Source organism: Trichechus manatus, unplaced genomic scaffold (assembly GCF_000243295.1).
Source record: "Trichechus manatus latirostris isolate Lorelei unplaced genomic scaffold, TriManLat1.0 scaffold00288, whole genome shotgun sequence".
NCBI lineage: Eukaryota > Metazoa > Chordata > Mammalia > Sirenia > Trichechidae > Trichechus > Trichechus manatus.
The window spans coordinates 1-14,513 of NW_004444224.1; the positions used below are offsets into that span (position 1 = coordinate 1).

Below are 14,513 nucleotides of genomic sequence, written 5' to 3' on the forward strand. Positions count from 1 at the left end.
CTCTTGCTCGCAGCACCTCCAAAACGCTGTGCGCCGCCATCCTTCTCCCAACCTCCCCACCGAGCCAAGGGCCAACTCCGTCACCCATCCCTGGCGAGATGGCCCTGGGCCTCTGGCAAAACGTCAGCCCACTGCGTTGGCCGGGAATCGAACCCGGGTCAACTGCTTGGAAGGCAGCTATGCTCACCACTATACCACCAACGCCACGCGAAGTTTATTGTCCGGTAACCTCCGAGTACTCGCTCCAGCGTGTTGCCGGCCCGTCTGCCAGGTGCAGCCCTTCCTTGAAGCCGTGCCCACCTGTGCGCGGCTCCGCGCCGCCACAGCGCCACCTGCGGTCGCTCGTCGTCCACGGAGCCCAGACTTTCTCCAACCACCCTCTCTGCTCCGCGGACACGTACTGTCGTCGGCCGTGCGCCACCAGCAGGAGGCCGCGATTCTGCCACCGATGTCCTGGTTTGTATAGTGATGAGTCTCCCCGCCTGTCACGAGGGAAACTAGGGAGGCCTACATTTTGTGGCTTCTGCCGCCAAGCACCCGGCGCCCGCTTTCTGGCCCAGTTGCCAGTGCCCTGCCCCGCCCTGCCCTCTGCCCTCTGCCCTCTGCCCTCCATCGTGGCCTTTGGCGCCTTCCGCTGCTTGGTCGGCCCACCCTCCCCATGGTGTATTGGGGAGGGTATGAGAGACAGGCTCAGGTTGGGTAAACGGATAATCCAAGAGGTTGGAATTCTGTTGGGTGGCTCAACAGGAGTGGGAAGCCCCCACTTTCTTATTTAGTGGTCTCTCTTCCGAGAAATCTAGGCACGAAATACGGCGTGGAGTACCTTTTTTGCCGCTCATTCCATCAACAGGTGTTGATTTTCCACCCGGAGCCACGCTCTGAATCTGTGCATTATTAAGTAGCGTATTCCTACAAGCAAATTTCTTCTTCCAACCCATAGCCAGTTGGAGGTCACACGTCTAGAACTCGGTGTCAATGGATCTTGGACATAAGCCAGCAAGAGTTTCACGCCAGTCAGTGGGCTGAGCTGGCAAATTCCTCTATAGGGGCGCGCCCCCTTTCCGCCCGGGTGTAAGCCCTCCCACTCCTTTTTGGCCAGGTGTGGCCCCAGGCACCTTCTTACTGTTTGGTTAAGGAATGAAGTGTTTCCTCCCCACTCTCCTCTCTCTGCCCTGGCTCTCAGGTTTCAGCAGGTTGGTCAATTGACCTTAGCCTCCCTGAACAATCCCTTTTTGGAAGAAAACAGGACAGTAGAAAAATACATAAAGTCCCTAAGGGTATTACAAATGGACAATCAATATGTGAAAAATTTCAAACGGACAATTCCACTATGAACATATTCAGTGCCACTAATAATTTACAGAATGTTGATTAGAACAAGCATGTGATGTTTTACATACCTTTTCTCATTTCATTATGACCATTTTCATAATAATAGCAAAGGTGAAAAACTTTTTTTTTTAAGCATTTTTTTGTGGTTTGGGTGAAAGTTTACAGAACAAATCAGTGTCCCATTCAACAACTGATACACATTTTGTTTCATGATGTTAGTAGCAATCCCCTCAGTGTGACAGCACTCTACCCACTTTCTCCCTGGGTTCCCTGTTTCCATTTGTCCATCTTTCCTGCCCCTTCCTGCCTTCTGAACTTTGCTTTTCGGCAAATGCTGCCCTTTTGGTCAGATATGGTTGATTGTTCTGAGGAGCATGTTCCTCATGGGTGTTATAGTTCACTCTATGGCCTTGTCTACTGTTTGGCTGAAAGGTGATCTCTGGGAGTGGGTTCTGTTCCAGGTTTGAGGGGTGTCTAAGGGCCATCGTGGAAGAGGCTGCATAGGCCCGGCTCACTATTATTTACTCCCCATTGCTAACCGCCACATTGTCTCCTGATTTTTCCCTCGGCTTCCAGTCTCTACAAAAAGGTTTAAGATTAGCCGATGTTCCTCCCTGGAGGGTGGAAAACAAGTGATAATGATCTAAGAATGAAAAACCAAACAAAGCACCCATCTGGTGACAAGAAAAAGCAGGATGCCACCAGATAATCCCCAAGGATGTTACCAGATAACCTCTAAGATACCAGTAGAAGGTTAACTCATCTAAGACATCATCACCTCAAGGGGAAACTAACACAGACTTCTAAGATCCATAATCCTGTCCCTATAAAAGCCTTCAGCCGATCTCCAGTGGGGGAGATGGGTTTTTTGGAGGAATCTATTCCCCTCCGTCTCCTATATATCGATATATAATAAACATCTTGCTGCTCACCTCACCCCTGTCTCAGAATTGGCTATTGGGGCAGGCGGCTCCAATCCACGTTATTGTGGTTTAACAATCATCTCGGGGGTTCCACTAGTTTCTGTCAGACCAGTAAGTCTGGTCTTTTTTTTATGAATTTGAATTTTCTTCTACATTTTTCTCCCACTCTGTTCAGGACCTTCTATTGGGATCCCAATCAGAGCAGTGGGTAGTGGTAGCCAGGCACCATCTAGTTCTTCTGGTCTTAGTCTAGCAGAGGCTGTGGTTCGTGTGGTCCATTAGTCCTTTAGACTAATCGTTTCCTTGAGTCTTAGATTTTCTTCACTCTTTGCTCCGGGTTGGAAGAGACCAATAGTTATATCTTGGATGACCACCCACAAGCCTTTAAGACCCCAGACGTTACTCAAAGATGAAAGACTTATAAAGTGAACAATTGTATTCCCCCCGTCTAGACTTTACCATTAACAGTTTAGCATACATCCATTTCACATATTCATATGTATATTCAACCCTCTATTTTGTGATACTTTTAGCCTTATCAGATATCATCAAAGTTTTAAATAGTTGGCAATGCAGGGTTGCTAAGGATTCAAGGAAATAGTCAACATCATCCACTTTTCTGCGAGTAAAATTGTACTATGAAGTTTTTAGAGAAAAATTTGGCAAGACCTATCTAAATTTTACATATGTTAATCCCTTATACAAATAATTCCACTCCGGGAATTTATTTTACCCAAATACTAGCAGCTGTGGACAAAGATGTATGTGCAAGTAAGTTCATTGCTTCATTATTTATATTCTAGAAAATTAGAAAATATTCCACATGTTCATTAACTACAAGGTCAGGGTTGACACCAAGGTTTTTAACCTGAATGTTTCATTGCACCATGCCAAACACTAAATCATTCCAAAATGTAATGGTTTAAAACAACAATTTCTCATTATCTCTTATGGTTGGTTCTGTGAGTTGACTGGGCTCAGGTGGGCAGTTCTTGGTTGGGGTCCCTCATGCTGTTGCAGTCACACAGTGGTATACAGGGCCTGTCTTAGTCATCTTGTGCTGCTCTAACAGAAATACCACAAGTGGATAGCTTTAACAAAGAGAAATTTATTTTCTCACGGTCTAGTAGGCTAGAAGTCCCAACTCAGGGCATCAGCTCCAGGGGAACGCTTTCTCTCTGTCGGCTGTGGAGGAAGGTCCTCATCATCATCAGTCTTCCTTGGTCTAGGAGCATCTCTGCACAGAAACCTCAGGTCCAAAGGACACACTCTGCTCCTGGCACTGCTTTCTTGGTAGTATGAGGTCCCCAATTCTCTGCTTGCTTCTCATTCGTTTTATCTCTGGTAAGGTAAAAGATGGTGCAGGCCACACCCTAGGGAAACTCCCTTTACATTGGATCAGGGATGTGACCTGGGTAAGGGTGGTGTTACAATCCCACCCTAATCCTCTTTAACATAAAATTACAATCACAAAACGGAGGCCAACCACCCATTTCTGGGAATCGTGGCCCAGCCAAATTGATACACACATTTTGGGGGGACATAATTCAAACCATGACAGGGCCTTATGTGGATTTGAATGATGCTTCCTGTGTTAACCAACATAAACATGGATAAAGGATAATGACATTTGTCCTAATGGACTCAAGGCAGATAATGCTAGTGAAGCGACAAAAGTTGGTGTGTAGAGGAGAGTGATTATCTCGGGCTCCCTCTTAATCCTTGTTAGTGAAAGGGTAGTTTGTAAGCCCCAAATTAGTTTCAAGTGTATTGACCCCAGTTGATGGAGATGAGGTTGACTGGGGAGGTCACACATTACTCCAAATATATGATCCTTCTTGATCTCTGATAAGGAGAGTGGAGTTAAAATTCCTGGGTGATCTAAGGTCTTAGTCCCAGTGCAAGGGCCTAATCCTGACCTCTCTTGAGGGAGTAGAAGTTTTACCCGTTGTTTTCCCTCTAACATTTGCTATCCAATATGACAGTAGCCACCAGTCACATGGGGTTATTTAGTTCTTGAAATATGTCTAGTCCAAATTGAGATGTGTTTTAAGTATAAAATGAGGACTGGATTTTGAAGACTTAGTATGAAGAAAAGAACATAAAATCAGTGTAGAATTTTTTATACTGTTCGAATAATATTTTTAATATATTGTTTTTTTTAATGTAGCTACTAGAAAATGTAAAATTGTATACATGGCTCACAAGACAGTTCTATTAGACAGAGCTGCTCTATAGTCTGGATGGGGTTGAAGACATCTGAGAAATCTAATGTTACACTGAGTGTGTGAGATCCTCGGAGCCCGTTAGACGCACTACTCTTCTTCCCCATACGGTCAGAGTACCATGAGCTCATTTCTCTCTCTCTTAGACTCAGAGATCGTAGAACTTTCAGGCTTCTGGGAGTCTGTAGCCTGAATGCTTTTGAGCTTCTCCAGGCTTCTTTATACACAGTGGTTTGGACACAAAGTTCTGTGTACATAAAAAAACTGGTCTTTCTAAATCCAACTAAATTCAACTTAATTCAACTCTCTTTATCCCAGCTTTGTTTCCAATATTTTTTATTGCATTAGCATAACTTCACTTGTTGATTTAGTATTACACCAATCTCTCTTAACAGCTGCAGTTATCACTTATAATAAAATTGTTACTGCAGCAGTTTAGCTCCTACTGGTTCAAACTGATAGGCTCTCTAGCTCCCTAACCTAAATAATCTCCGGAACATTTCCATTCACCCTGGATGCAAAGTTTGAATTTATGATACATCGTGTGGCAGATTTCTGCTCTTCAAAACATAAAAAAGAAACAAACAAAAAGAAGGAAATGTGATACATGGTGGCAGGTGGTTCAAGCTGCTGACACCAGAATTTAAGGGCAGAAGAGTCATTTGTAGAATCATAGTAACAGAATGCTGAAGTCCAGCACCATTATTTCATCAATGAGGAAACCAAGGCCTAGACAAGGACCATGAGTTGTCTGCTTGGAATGCTCTTTTCCTAGATATCCACTAGCTCAGTTCCCTTCCTCTTTCAAATCTTTGTCAAATGACACCTTCTCAGTTTGACTACCCTATTTAAAATGGCAATTTACCCCCCACTTTTAGTCCTCTTTCTCTGTCCTTTTTGCCCCATGGCACTTATTATCTTGTATATATACTATAAATAGTATAGTATAAATACTATAATACAGTATAAGTACTATATACTGTATTTATTTGATATGTTTATTGTTTATTTTATGTCTCTCCCCACTAGAATGGAATCTCCCCAGGTTCAGAGATTTTGTGTTTTAGCCAGTGATGTAGCTCAGGTGTCTAGAAGAGTCTAGCACATAAGAGGCACCTAATAAATATTTGCTTAATGAATGAAAATCTGCTGTTTGGGTACTCTGAGGCTGGTTCCCAGGCAGTACTAATAAGTATGCCTGAGGGCACCCTCTGAGGCTTTTCTTGCACTTTGCAACATTCTAATGAGTCAGACAAATGAATAATCACAAGAAAAATCATGATGCTCAGTTTATAAAGAAAAATAAGTTCTTTCTCATTGATAAGCAGTCAGTAGTATCCCAGGCTCGGGCAAGTTTTCAGCTCTCCTACCGCAGGGAGTATTAGGGCTTCCAACCAGTTCGGTTTGACCCCCTGCTGAGAATTTGCATTTCCAGCCCAGATATGCTGAATCAGAATCTACATTTTAACAAGATCCCCAGATGATTCTTCCTGGGGAGTATTTATGAACTCCTTCCAAGGATGGGGGATGCTTCTGTATCTTTGTGAACCACACCATCTATGTGAAAAAGAGTCAAATTCCCAGTTCTCTGACATCAGCTACATGGAAAATCAAATCCCACTTCTGTGCCACTTCTGTTCTGTCACCAGCTGCATATGCAGCCCTTCTTCCTCTGACCCTAACCACTTGGAGCTAAGCCAGACCTCGTAAACTGAAGGACATAGTCCTCCAGACTGCCGAGTCTGCACAAGAGTTCAGATGCTAGCCACAAGCTCGGCGGTCCCCTGGGGTCCCCTCACTTCTGACTTGCTGGCTACAAATTTGGGGGTTTTCTATACCCTTCAGGATACCAGCTGTAAATTCAGGGTTCCCCAGCCCCATCACTTCTGATTTACTGGTTCCCACTACTCTCTCGGGTTTGATAACTCACTAGAATGATTCACAGTGCTCATGGAAAACATTAGACTTATAATTACAATTTTATTATATCAAAAAGGATATAAATGAAGAGACGTATAGAGTGACATCTGGAAGGGTTCCCATCGTGGAGCTTCCACGTCCCAAAAAGGGATGTGCCACCCTCTCACGTGCATTGATGTCTTTCACCAACTAGGAAGCCCATTCAGTGTCCATAGCCTTTACTGGGGCCTTGTTACCTGGGCATGATTGATTGAAACAGCCCACCTTCCCTGAGGTCAGTGGATATCATGAAGTGATCTTCCTGGCCTGATCAACCCCCACCTGAGTCACCTCATTAGTGTAAACTGCCAGGTGTGGTCTGGAGATTTATAGATAAGCACCTCGATTACTCAGGAAATTCCAAGGGTTTAGAAACCAAGAAATCAAAAACAAAGACCAAATTTTTTGGGTAAAGTTAAAGTAAACCCCACATCACCTCTATTCCTGACTTTTTTCACAGGTTGTTTTAATCCTCAAACTAGGGCTTGAAATCCTCTTGAGCACCACAGAAATGCTACTCTTGAGACCTGAACGCTGAATAGAATTTCTATGTTGTTGTTGTTGTTAGGTGCCGACTGAGTCAAGTTCAACTCATAGTGACCCCATGTAACACAGTAGAACGCCCCATAACGTTTTCTAGGACGTAATCTTTAGGGGAGCAGATCACCAGGTCTTTCTCACACTGAGCCACTGGGTGGGTTCAAACAGTTCTGATGAATGTATTGGGGTAGGCGACCAGGAATTCTTACAGAAGGCATTTTTAAAAATCTGTGCCTGGGATAGACCCTATAGGATGGAGTAGAACTGCCCCATAGGGTTTCCAAGGAGTGGCTGGTGAATTCCAACTGCTTAACTTTATGATTAGCAGCTATAGCTCTTAACCACTGTGCCACCAGGTCTCCAAGATAGACATAGTTCTCTCTCATCTAATCTGAGATAACAGAGCAAGCCACCAAGAGATCTATGTATATGAAGGCCCTGGATCTTCTGGAAGGAATGGACTCCCTTCCTCTGCCCACTACACACTTAAATTCAAGCACACAAATAACTTAAAGATTCAAATAGAGGTCGAATAGCAATATCTTTTCCTTTCTACACATTCTTGGCTCAGGTATTGTTCCTCTACACACTCTGTCTCAGATGCCTGCAAAAACAATTTTTTAACAATCATTTCCTTTGATTTCCTTTTCTAATAGCAAAAGAGAAAATTCAAATTCTCCCAGCAATGGGAGGAGTCCTTGTACTCTGCTGGGTCAAATTCACTGACTCCTACCTGTCCATCCACATAGATTTGCACCCCTCTCTAATTCTCTCTAGAAGAGGCAGAACATTCATCTATTGGTTTTTGATATGCCATTTAAGTTTTTAGTGGGTTTTCAAGATAAAGTTATGATTTCCCTGCCTCACCTTCAGAAGCATGATTCACCATTATAGAATGGTCCACATTGGAAGGAAAGAGCAGCTCTGCATAATGAGAAGATGGGAGAGAGGAAAAGACAGCTTCACCAGTTGTACTCCAGGGAGTCTATGATCTCTCATCTACCACAGGCCTCTGTGACTCCATTGAGATTGGAGAATTGGGGGAGTTGAGTCCTCACCTCTTGAAAAGGGCTCTTGCCAGAGACCCAAGAAGAATTTTTGAGAATGTACCATTTCTAGGCAGATGAAAGCCCGCAATCTGATAATCTTGTCAGGTTTCTGAAAATTAGGAACCAATTGCTCCCTCTGCCTGCACAAATCTATGGTTCCAAGCACTGTCACTCCAGTCATGCCCTTTTCCATTGTCATCCTCTGCCACTAACCTGTGAACTTCCCTCTCATGCATGTGGCCCCATCCAGTTCTGCTATTCCTCCACTGCATTCTTTCTTTCTTACCCATCAAGATCCACCCTTCCTTCCTTTCCTACACGTCACTTTTCACTAAGTTTTGATGGACCCCTTGTGCTGCCATATCTGAATTTCCATATCTCCTCAGTCTCTTCATAGGTCACCCGCTTTACCTCTTCACTCTTCCCTGATAATAAACTTTTTAGTTGGAATTATATATAGTGCTTTAGATGAAAGTTGAATGTAGAGTAGCTAAAGCGAAAGGAAGAAATGATGAAGTAAAAGAGCTGAACAGAAAATTTCAAAGGGCGACTCGAGAAGACAAAATAAAGTATTATACTGAAATGTGCAAAGACCTGGAGATAGAAAACCAAAAGGGAAGAATACACTCAGCATTTCTCAAGCTGAAAGAACTGAAGAAAAAATTCAAGCCTCAAGTTGCAATATTGAAGGACCCTATGGGGAAAATACTAAATGACGCAGGAAGCATCAAAAGAAGATGGAAAGAATACACGAAGACACTGTACCAAAAAGAATTGGTCAACATTCAACCATTTCAGGAGGTAGCATATGATCAAGAACCGATGGTTCTTAAGGAAGAAGTCCAAGCTGCACTGAAGGCATTGGTGAAAAACAAGGCTCCAGGAGTTGACAGGATACCAATTAAAATGTTTCAACAAACGAATGCAGCGCTGGAGGTGCTCACTTGACTATGCTGAGAAGTTTGGAAGACAACTACCTAGTCAACCAACTGGAAAAGATCCATATTTATGTCTGTTCCAAAGAAGGTGATCCAATAGAATGAGGACATTATCTAACAATATCATTAATATCACACACAAGTAAAATTTTGCTGAAGATCATTCAAAAGCAGTTGCAGCAGTACATCGACAGGGAACTGCAAGAAATTCAAGCCGGATTCAGAAGAGGATATGGAACAAGATCATTGCTGATGTCAGATGGGTATTGGCTGAAAGCAGAGAATACCAGAAAGATGCTTACCTCTGTTTTATTGACTATGCAAAGGCATTTGACTGTGTGGATCATAACAAATTATGGATAACATTATGAAGAATGGGAATTCCAGAACACTTAATTGTGCTCGTGCAGAACCTGTATGTAGACCAAGAAGCAGTTGTTTGAACATAACAAGGGGCTACTACGTGGTTTAAAGTCAAGAAAAGTGAGGGTCAGGGTTGTATCCTTAACCATACTTACTCAATCTGTATGCCGAGCAAATAATCCGAGAAGCTGGACTATATGAAGAACAGGGCATCAGGATGGGAGGAGGATTCATTAACAACCTGGGATATGCAGGTGACACACCTTGCTTGCTGAAAGTGAAGAAGACTTGAAGCACTTACTGATGAAGATGAAAGACTTTGGCCTTCAGTATGGATTACACCTCAACATAAAGAAAACAAAAATCCTCACAATTGGACCAATAAACAACATCATGATAAAAGGAGAAAAGATTGACTTTGTCAAGGATTTCATTTTACTTGAATGCAAAATTAACGCCCAATGGAAGCAGCAGTCAAGAAATCAAATGATGTGTTACATTGGGCAAATTTGCTGCGGAAGACCTCTTCAAAGTGTTAAAAAGCAAAGATGTCACTTTAAGGACCAAGGTGCGTCTGACTCAAGCCATGGTGCTTTTAATTGCCTCATACACATGCGAAAGCTGGGAAATGAATAAGGAAGACGAAGAAGAATTGATGCCTTTGAATTGTGGTGTTGGTGAAGAATGTTGAATATACTATGGACTGCCAGAAGAAAGAACAAATCTGTCTTGGAAGAAGTACAGCCAGAATGCTCCTTAGAAGCAAGGATAGCGAGACTTTGTCTCGCATACTTTGCACAGGTTATCAGGAGGTGCCAGTCCCTGAGAAGGACATCATGCTTGGTAGAGAGTCAGTTAAAAAGAGGAAGAGCCTCAACGAGATGGCTTGACACAGTGGCTGCAACAATGGGCTCAAGCATAACAAGGATTGTGAGGATGGTGCAGGACCGGGCGGTGTTTTGTTCTGTTGTACATAGGGTCGCTATGCATCAGAACCAACTCAATGGCACCTAACAACAACAGGTGAAAGTCTGCAGAGCAAATTAGTTTCTCATTAAACAATTACTACACATATTGTTTTGTGACATTGGTTGCCAACCCCATGACGTGTCAACACTCTCCCCTTCTCAACCTTGGGTTCAACAAATATAAAGTTTTTAATAAATAATGTCAAAATGTCCTCTAAGGATGTTTGCCAATTTATAATAGACCATTTGTGTTCCATTTTTGAAATATAGAAATGTGTGTGCAAATCAACTGCTCAGCAGGAGCAGTCCCTCACAATCCCTGTAAGGGAAAACAAAGGAAAAAAACAAACTAAAACCAACCAAACAAAAAACCCCAAACATTTAATATCATAATGGGAGAAAACTTAGTCTTGTGAAAAACAGATAATCTACTTTGGTTTTCTGTCCATTGGATCTGGAGAATAGCTGGGCACTACCAGCTTCCCCAGCTCTAGCCCCCTCTTCTCCAGCAGGCTGCATTGCCGGTTGCAGGTGGCTCCTGCTGGAGCAAACAACTCCTATGTCTTCTTGATGAGATTTTGACCAGGAATTCTCTTAAACAATAAATATATTTGGATAGAATCAACACTTCCAGAAAAATTCAAAGGTTAAAAACCCTTGGTAACACTCGTCAAAATAAAAGCTACTTTTATTGAACGTGTATTATGTACCAGACATTGTATATAAGGTACTGTCACATTATCTTGTGTAGTTTTCATTATCTCCATCTTACAGATGGCGAAATTGAGACTTAGAGAGGTTAAGTATCTTGTCCGAGATCCTATAGTCTGACTTCTAACTGCTGTCACGATTATGCTGTGCTGCTTAACCTGATCATACCATACAGTGACCTGCACATTGGAAATTACTGTATGGCTTTCTTACCAATACTATTTCTAGAACTTGAAAATTGTGTGTGTATGTGTGTGTGTGTGTGTGTGTGTGTGTGTGTGTGTGCATGTGTGTGTGTGGTGGGTAGAGTTTGGGGGGTGGGGAGTTGAGAACCTGGAGGATGGTCCTGGCTATGGCATATTTAGAGACTTTCAGGGGTTGAGTGTCTCCCGCAGATAAGTACTCTACTTTTGTTGATTTTAAAACACTGATTCTTATAGACTGCAGATTTAGAGGGGTTGGTTCTTTATCTTGTCTGGTGGAAACTCATTTGGCACTTTCTGTATGCAGGAATACTGCCCAGAGAGGCAGCTGGAACAGGGTCGAGGGAAGGACACTGAACTGAGAACTCAGGACATGGGCTTCATGCCCAGCTCTGCTTCATGGTGTTTTTCCCCATCAGTTTTTTTCACCAGTACACCAGGGGCAGATTATCCAATAGACAAGGTAAGCACAGTGCTTACCTTGCTTACCAGATCATCTGTAGTGAACAATTTCACATTTTTTCACATCAAAAATTTGCTTCTAGGTATGGCTTGCTTCTGTCTCTCTCCCAACCCCACAGCACCTTCCTACAGAATCAAAGCCTCTTTTCAAATTTACAATCCCTGACAGGGATGGATTACCCAGTAAGCAAGGTAAGCTCGGGTTTACCTGTGATTACTTACTAATTTGTAGTGACCAATTTCACATAAGTTTCAGATGTGGTGAAACCCATGTGAAATTTAACAATAATAATCCCTGCCTGTCTCCTAGGGTTTTCACAAGGACAAAACAAGGTGGTACACGATAGAGAGATTTACCTGTAAAGCAGACTATAACAATCGTGGCGTGGGGGCAATGTCTCACCTTCTTTAACTTCACAAGGGCGAAGGAGAATTAAGATTAACAGCCCAAGGCTGATTCCTATGAGGCAGAGGTCAGACACATCTCCTCTCTTCAACCTTTTTACCAATGCTGACACCAGCCATCCCTCCCACGGCACTCTCCACTTCTCTGCTGGGTTTAATAGTTCTTTGTAATGGCCACACAGAACTCACAGACAGTACTCATGATTATGGGGTTTATTAGGGAAGTAGCAGGTTACAATTCAGGATCAGAAACGACTCAGGATACAGTTCTTCAATCAGGACAGCCTCTTCTCAGCTGTGCCGGCAGATAGGCCTCTCTCTGGCCCTTGGCCTCTCAGCCCCTTGGCCCGGCCTCTGCCGTGGTCAGACAAGTGTTACAAAGCCCTTTAGCTCCGCCAAGAAGTGCCCAGAGGCAGTCAACTCCTCCAGTAAGCCTCAGCCCAAAGGCGCTCAGCTTTTCCCTCTGTGAGGCCGGGAAACCCAATGCACCACCTCCTACCAGTCTCCTGGTTCTGGCTGCCCCTGATTCTTGCAGTCTCTCATGTTACAGCTCTCTTTCTCTCTGTCTCCTGGGTCGAGGACGTTCTCAGCACAGGGACCCTGGGTTCAAAGGATGTGATCCACTCTTGTCTCTTCTTCTTGGTGGTAGTGAGGTCCCTACTGTCCATCTCTGGGATGGCTCATTTTAAGCCTAGCAGAATGCCAAAGCTGACCAATCCCCTCACTAGCGTTCCACATACCTTATTTGCATGGTCTCATCCCCACAAGGATGCCATGCACCATCTTTCCATTATTAGCCATCCAATCCCCTTGGTGGGCTACAAGCACCTCAGGTCCCACCCAGTCATTTGGTGGGAGTTAAAAAGACTACGGCTAGAAGGGCCATATTGAGTAATTCACTGCACCACAACTGAAACCATGCTATTGAATATCATTGTAAGGGGAAAATGCATAGCGGGTAGCCCACTACCTTCAGACCACATAGGGACTGCTTGAGATGTTGAGGTGAGACCACTCCCCTAGAGAACTTGGCAGTGTCCCCACCAGAAGGGAAGCCACAGAGGTTAAAAAAGAAAGGACTTGATGCTTAATGGATATAGTGGTACGGAAAGGTTCCGGGCTTATTCTTCCAAGTGTGTTTCCATTCAGTAGAGGTAGGACCCTGGGAAGTGGAAGAAGACAGACTCAGTTTGAGAGAAAGTGACATTGGAGCCAAGTGGTCCTGAGGACATGACAGCTGGATACATGAATGGGCCTGGTGGTCAGAAAAGTAGCTGTGCGCCTAATATTTGCAGCTGTGGGCAAGAGTTCAAATGGAGACCCTCATACCATGTCTAAATCTTTTAAACTTAACAAATTCAGCTAATAAACAGTCACATAAAATAAGATCTGTCCTCCTACCTTAGCAAAAATACTTTAAGGACCTGTGAGGCCAGGTTTGCCTTTAGAATTATGGGACTCCTCACAGTTCCCTGCCTGAGCTGGGTGGTACAAGGAGGGTCCACTCTTCTCAACTCTGGCTCCTTCCTGCACTGAGAGGGGTCTTGTGCAGGTGTGTGGGCACTTCCCCTGCCACGTCTGAGCTCTGTCCACACCTCTGCAAACAGCTGCCCTTTGGCCACTTGTTGATCCCAGGGTGCACTCACTGGAGGCCTAATCCATCTTCAGCAATAGTGATGGGGGAAGAGGCCTAATCAGACTCCAGGCATTTGTACAGGTCATTCACTCCCAGTTGCCAAGTAACAGATCATGGTCTGGAAGAAGAGAATGGCACCAACTGGACATGTTCCCTTGGCCCTGCATGTTCCTCTCCCTATACTGCAGAGGGACACATTTAGAGGTCAGAAATACACCCTTTGGGAGGAGAGGGGGAAAAGAGAGGGATATGTTTTCCTCAATCAACTATGGGGAAACTATAGAAGGAGAGATGCACACAGATTTTTGGAACAACAACACAACAACAAAAGAAATATGAGAAGCCCCTTTGGTCAGAAGGAGTCAGTGACAAAAATGTTATAGGAAAGATTTTTCCTCTTCCCTGGCTTGACTTCCGACAATCTTTTCTCCAACTTTCCTGCCACTAAAGCCTCCTGCCAGCCCTTTGATCCAGGCGGCAGTCACTGCACCCAACACTTCAAAAACATTTCTTCAGTGTTCCCTGAAAGTTTCCAACACGTGCTTGAATCAGGCCTAAGATGTTTTTCTAGGGGATGCTGCTCTCAATCTCTCAACAGATACCCTGCACCTGTCCCTGGTGGTCTAGTGGCTAGGATTCGGCGCTTTCACCGCCGCGGCCCGGGTTCGATTCCCGGTCAGGGAAACGAGTCGTTTTGGTTTTTCTTTTTTTCTTTCTTATCACTAACATTCAATTGCAGCTGCTGCTGCTCCTGCCGCCTCTGTTTATGCCTAGCTCGCTAGTGCGCCCCCCAAGAAGC

General features: G+C 44.0%; 1 protein-coding gene and 2 non-coding genes across 3 annotated transcripts in view; 2 read left to right on the forward strand and 1 right to left on the reverse strand.

The window, feature by feature from the left end:
• The first annotated feature begins 98 nt into the window (after positions 1–98).
• CFAP126 (cilia and flagella associated protein 126) overlaps positions 99–14,513 on the forward strand; it is a 42,575-nt gene continuing 28,160 nt past the window's right edge. The window contains exon 1 of the mRNA XM_023725132.1: positions 99–641. Coding sequence (XP_023580900.1) covers positions 99–641 — 543 coding nt within the window. The remainder of the gene's footprint in view (positions 642–14,513) is intronic.
• TRNAG-UCC (transfer RNA glycine (anticodon UCC)) lies at positions 133–204 on the reverse strand. The gene has a single exon. It is a non-coding gene; the product is annotated as a tRNA-Gly (tRNA).
• TRNAE-UUC (transfer RNA glutamic acid (anticodon UUC)) lies at positions 14,327–14,398 on the forward strand. Its single transcript has one exon. It is a non-coding gene; the product is annotated as a tRNA-Glu (tRNA).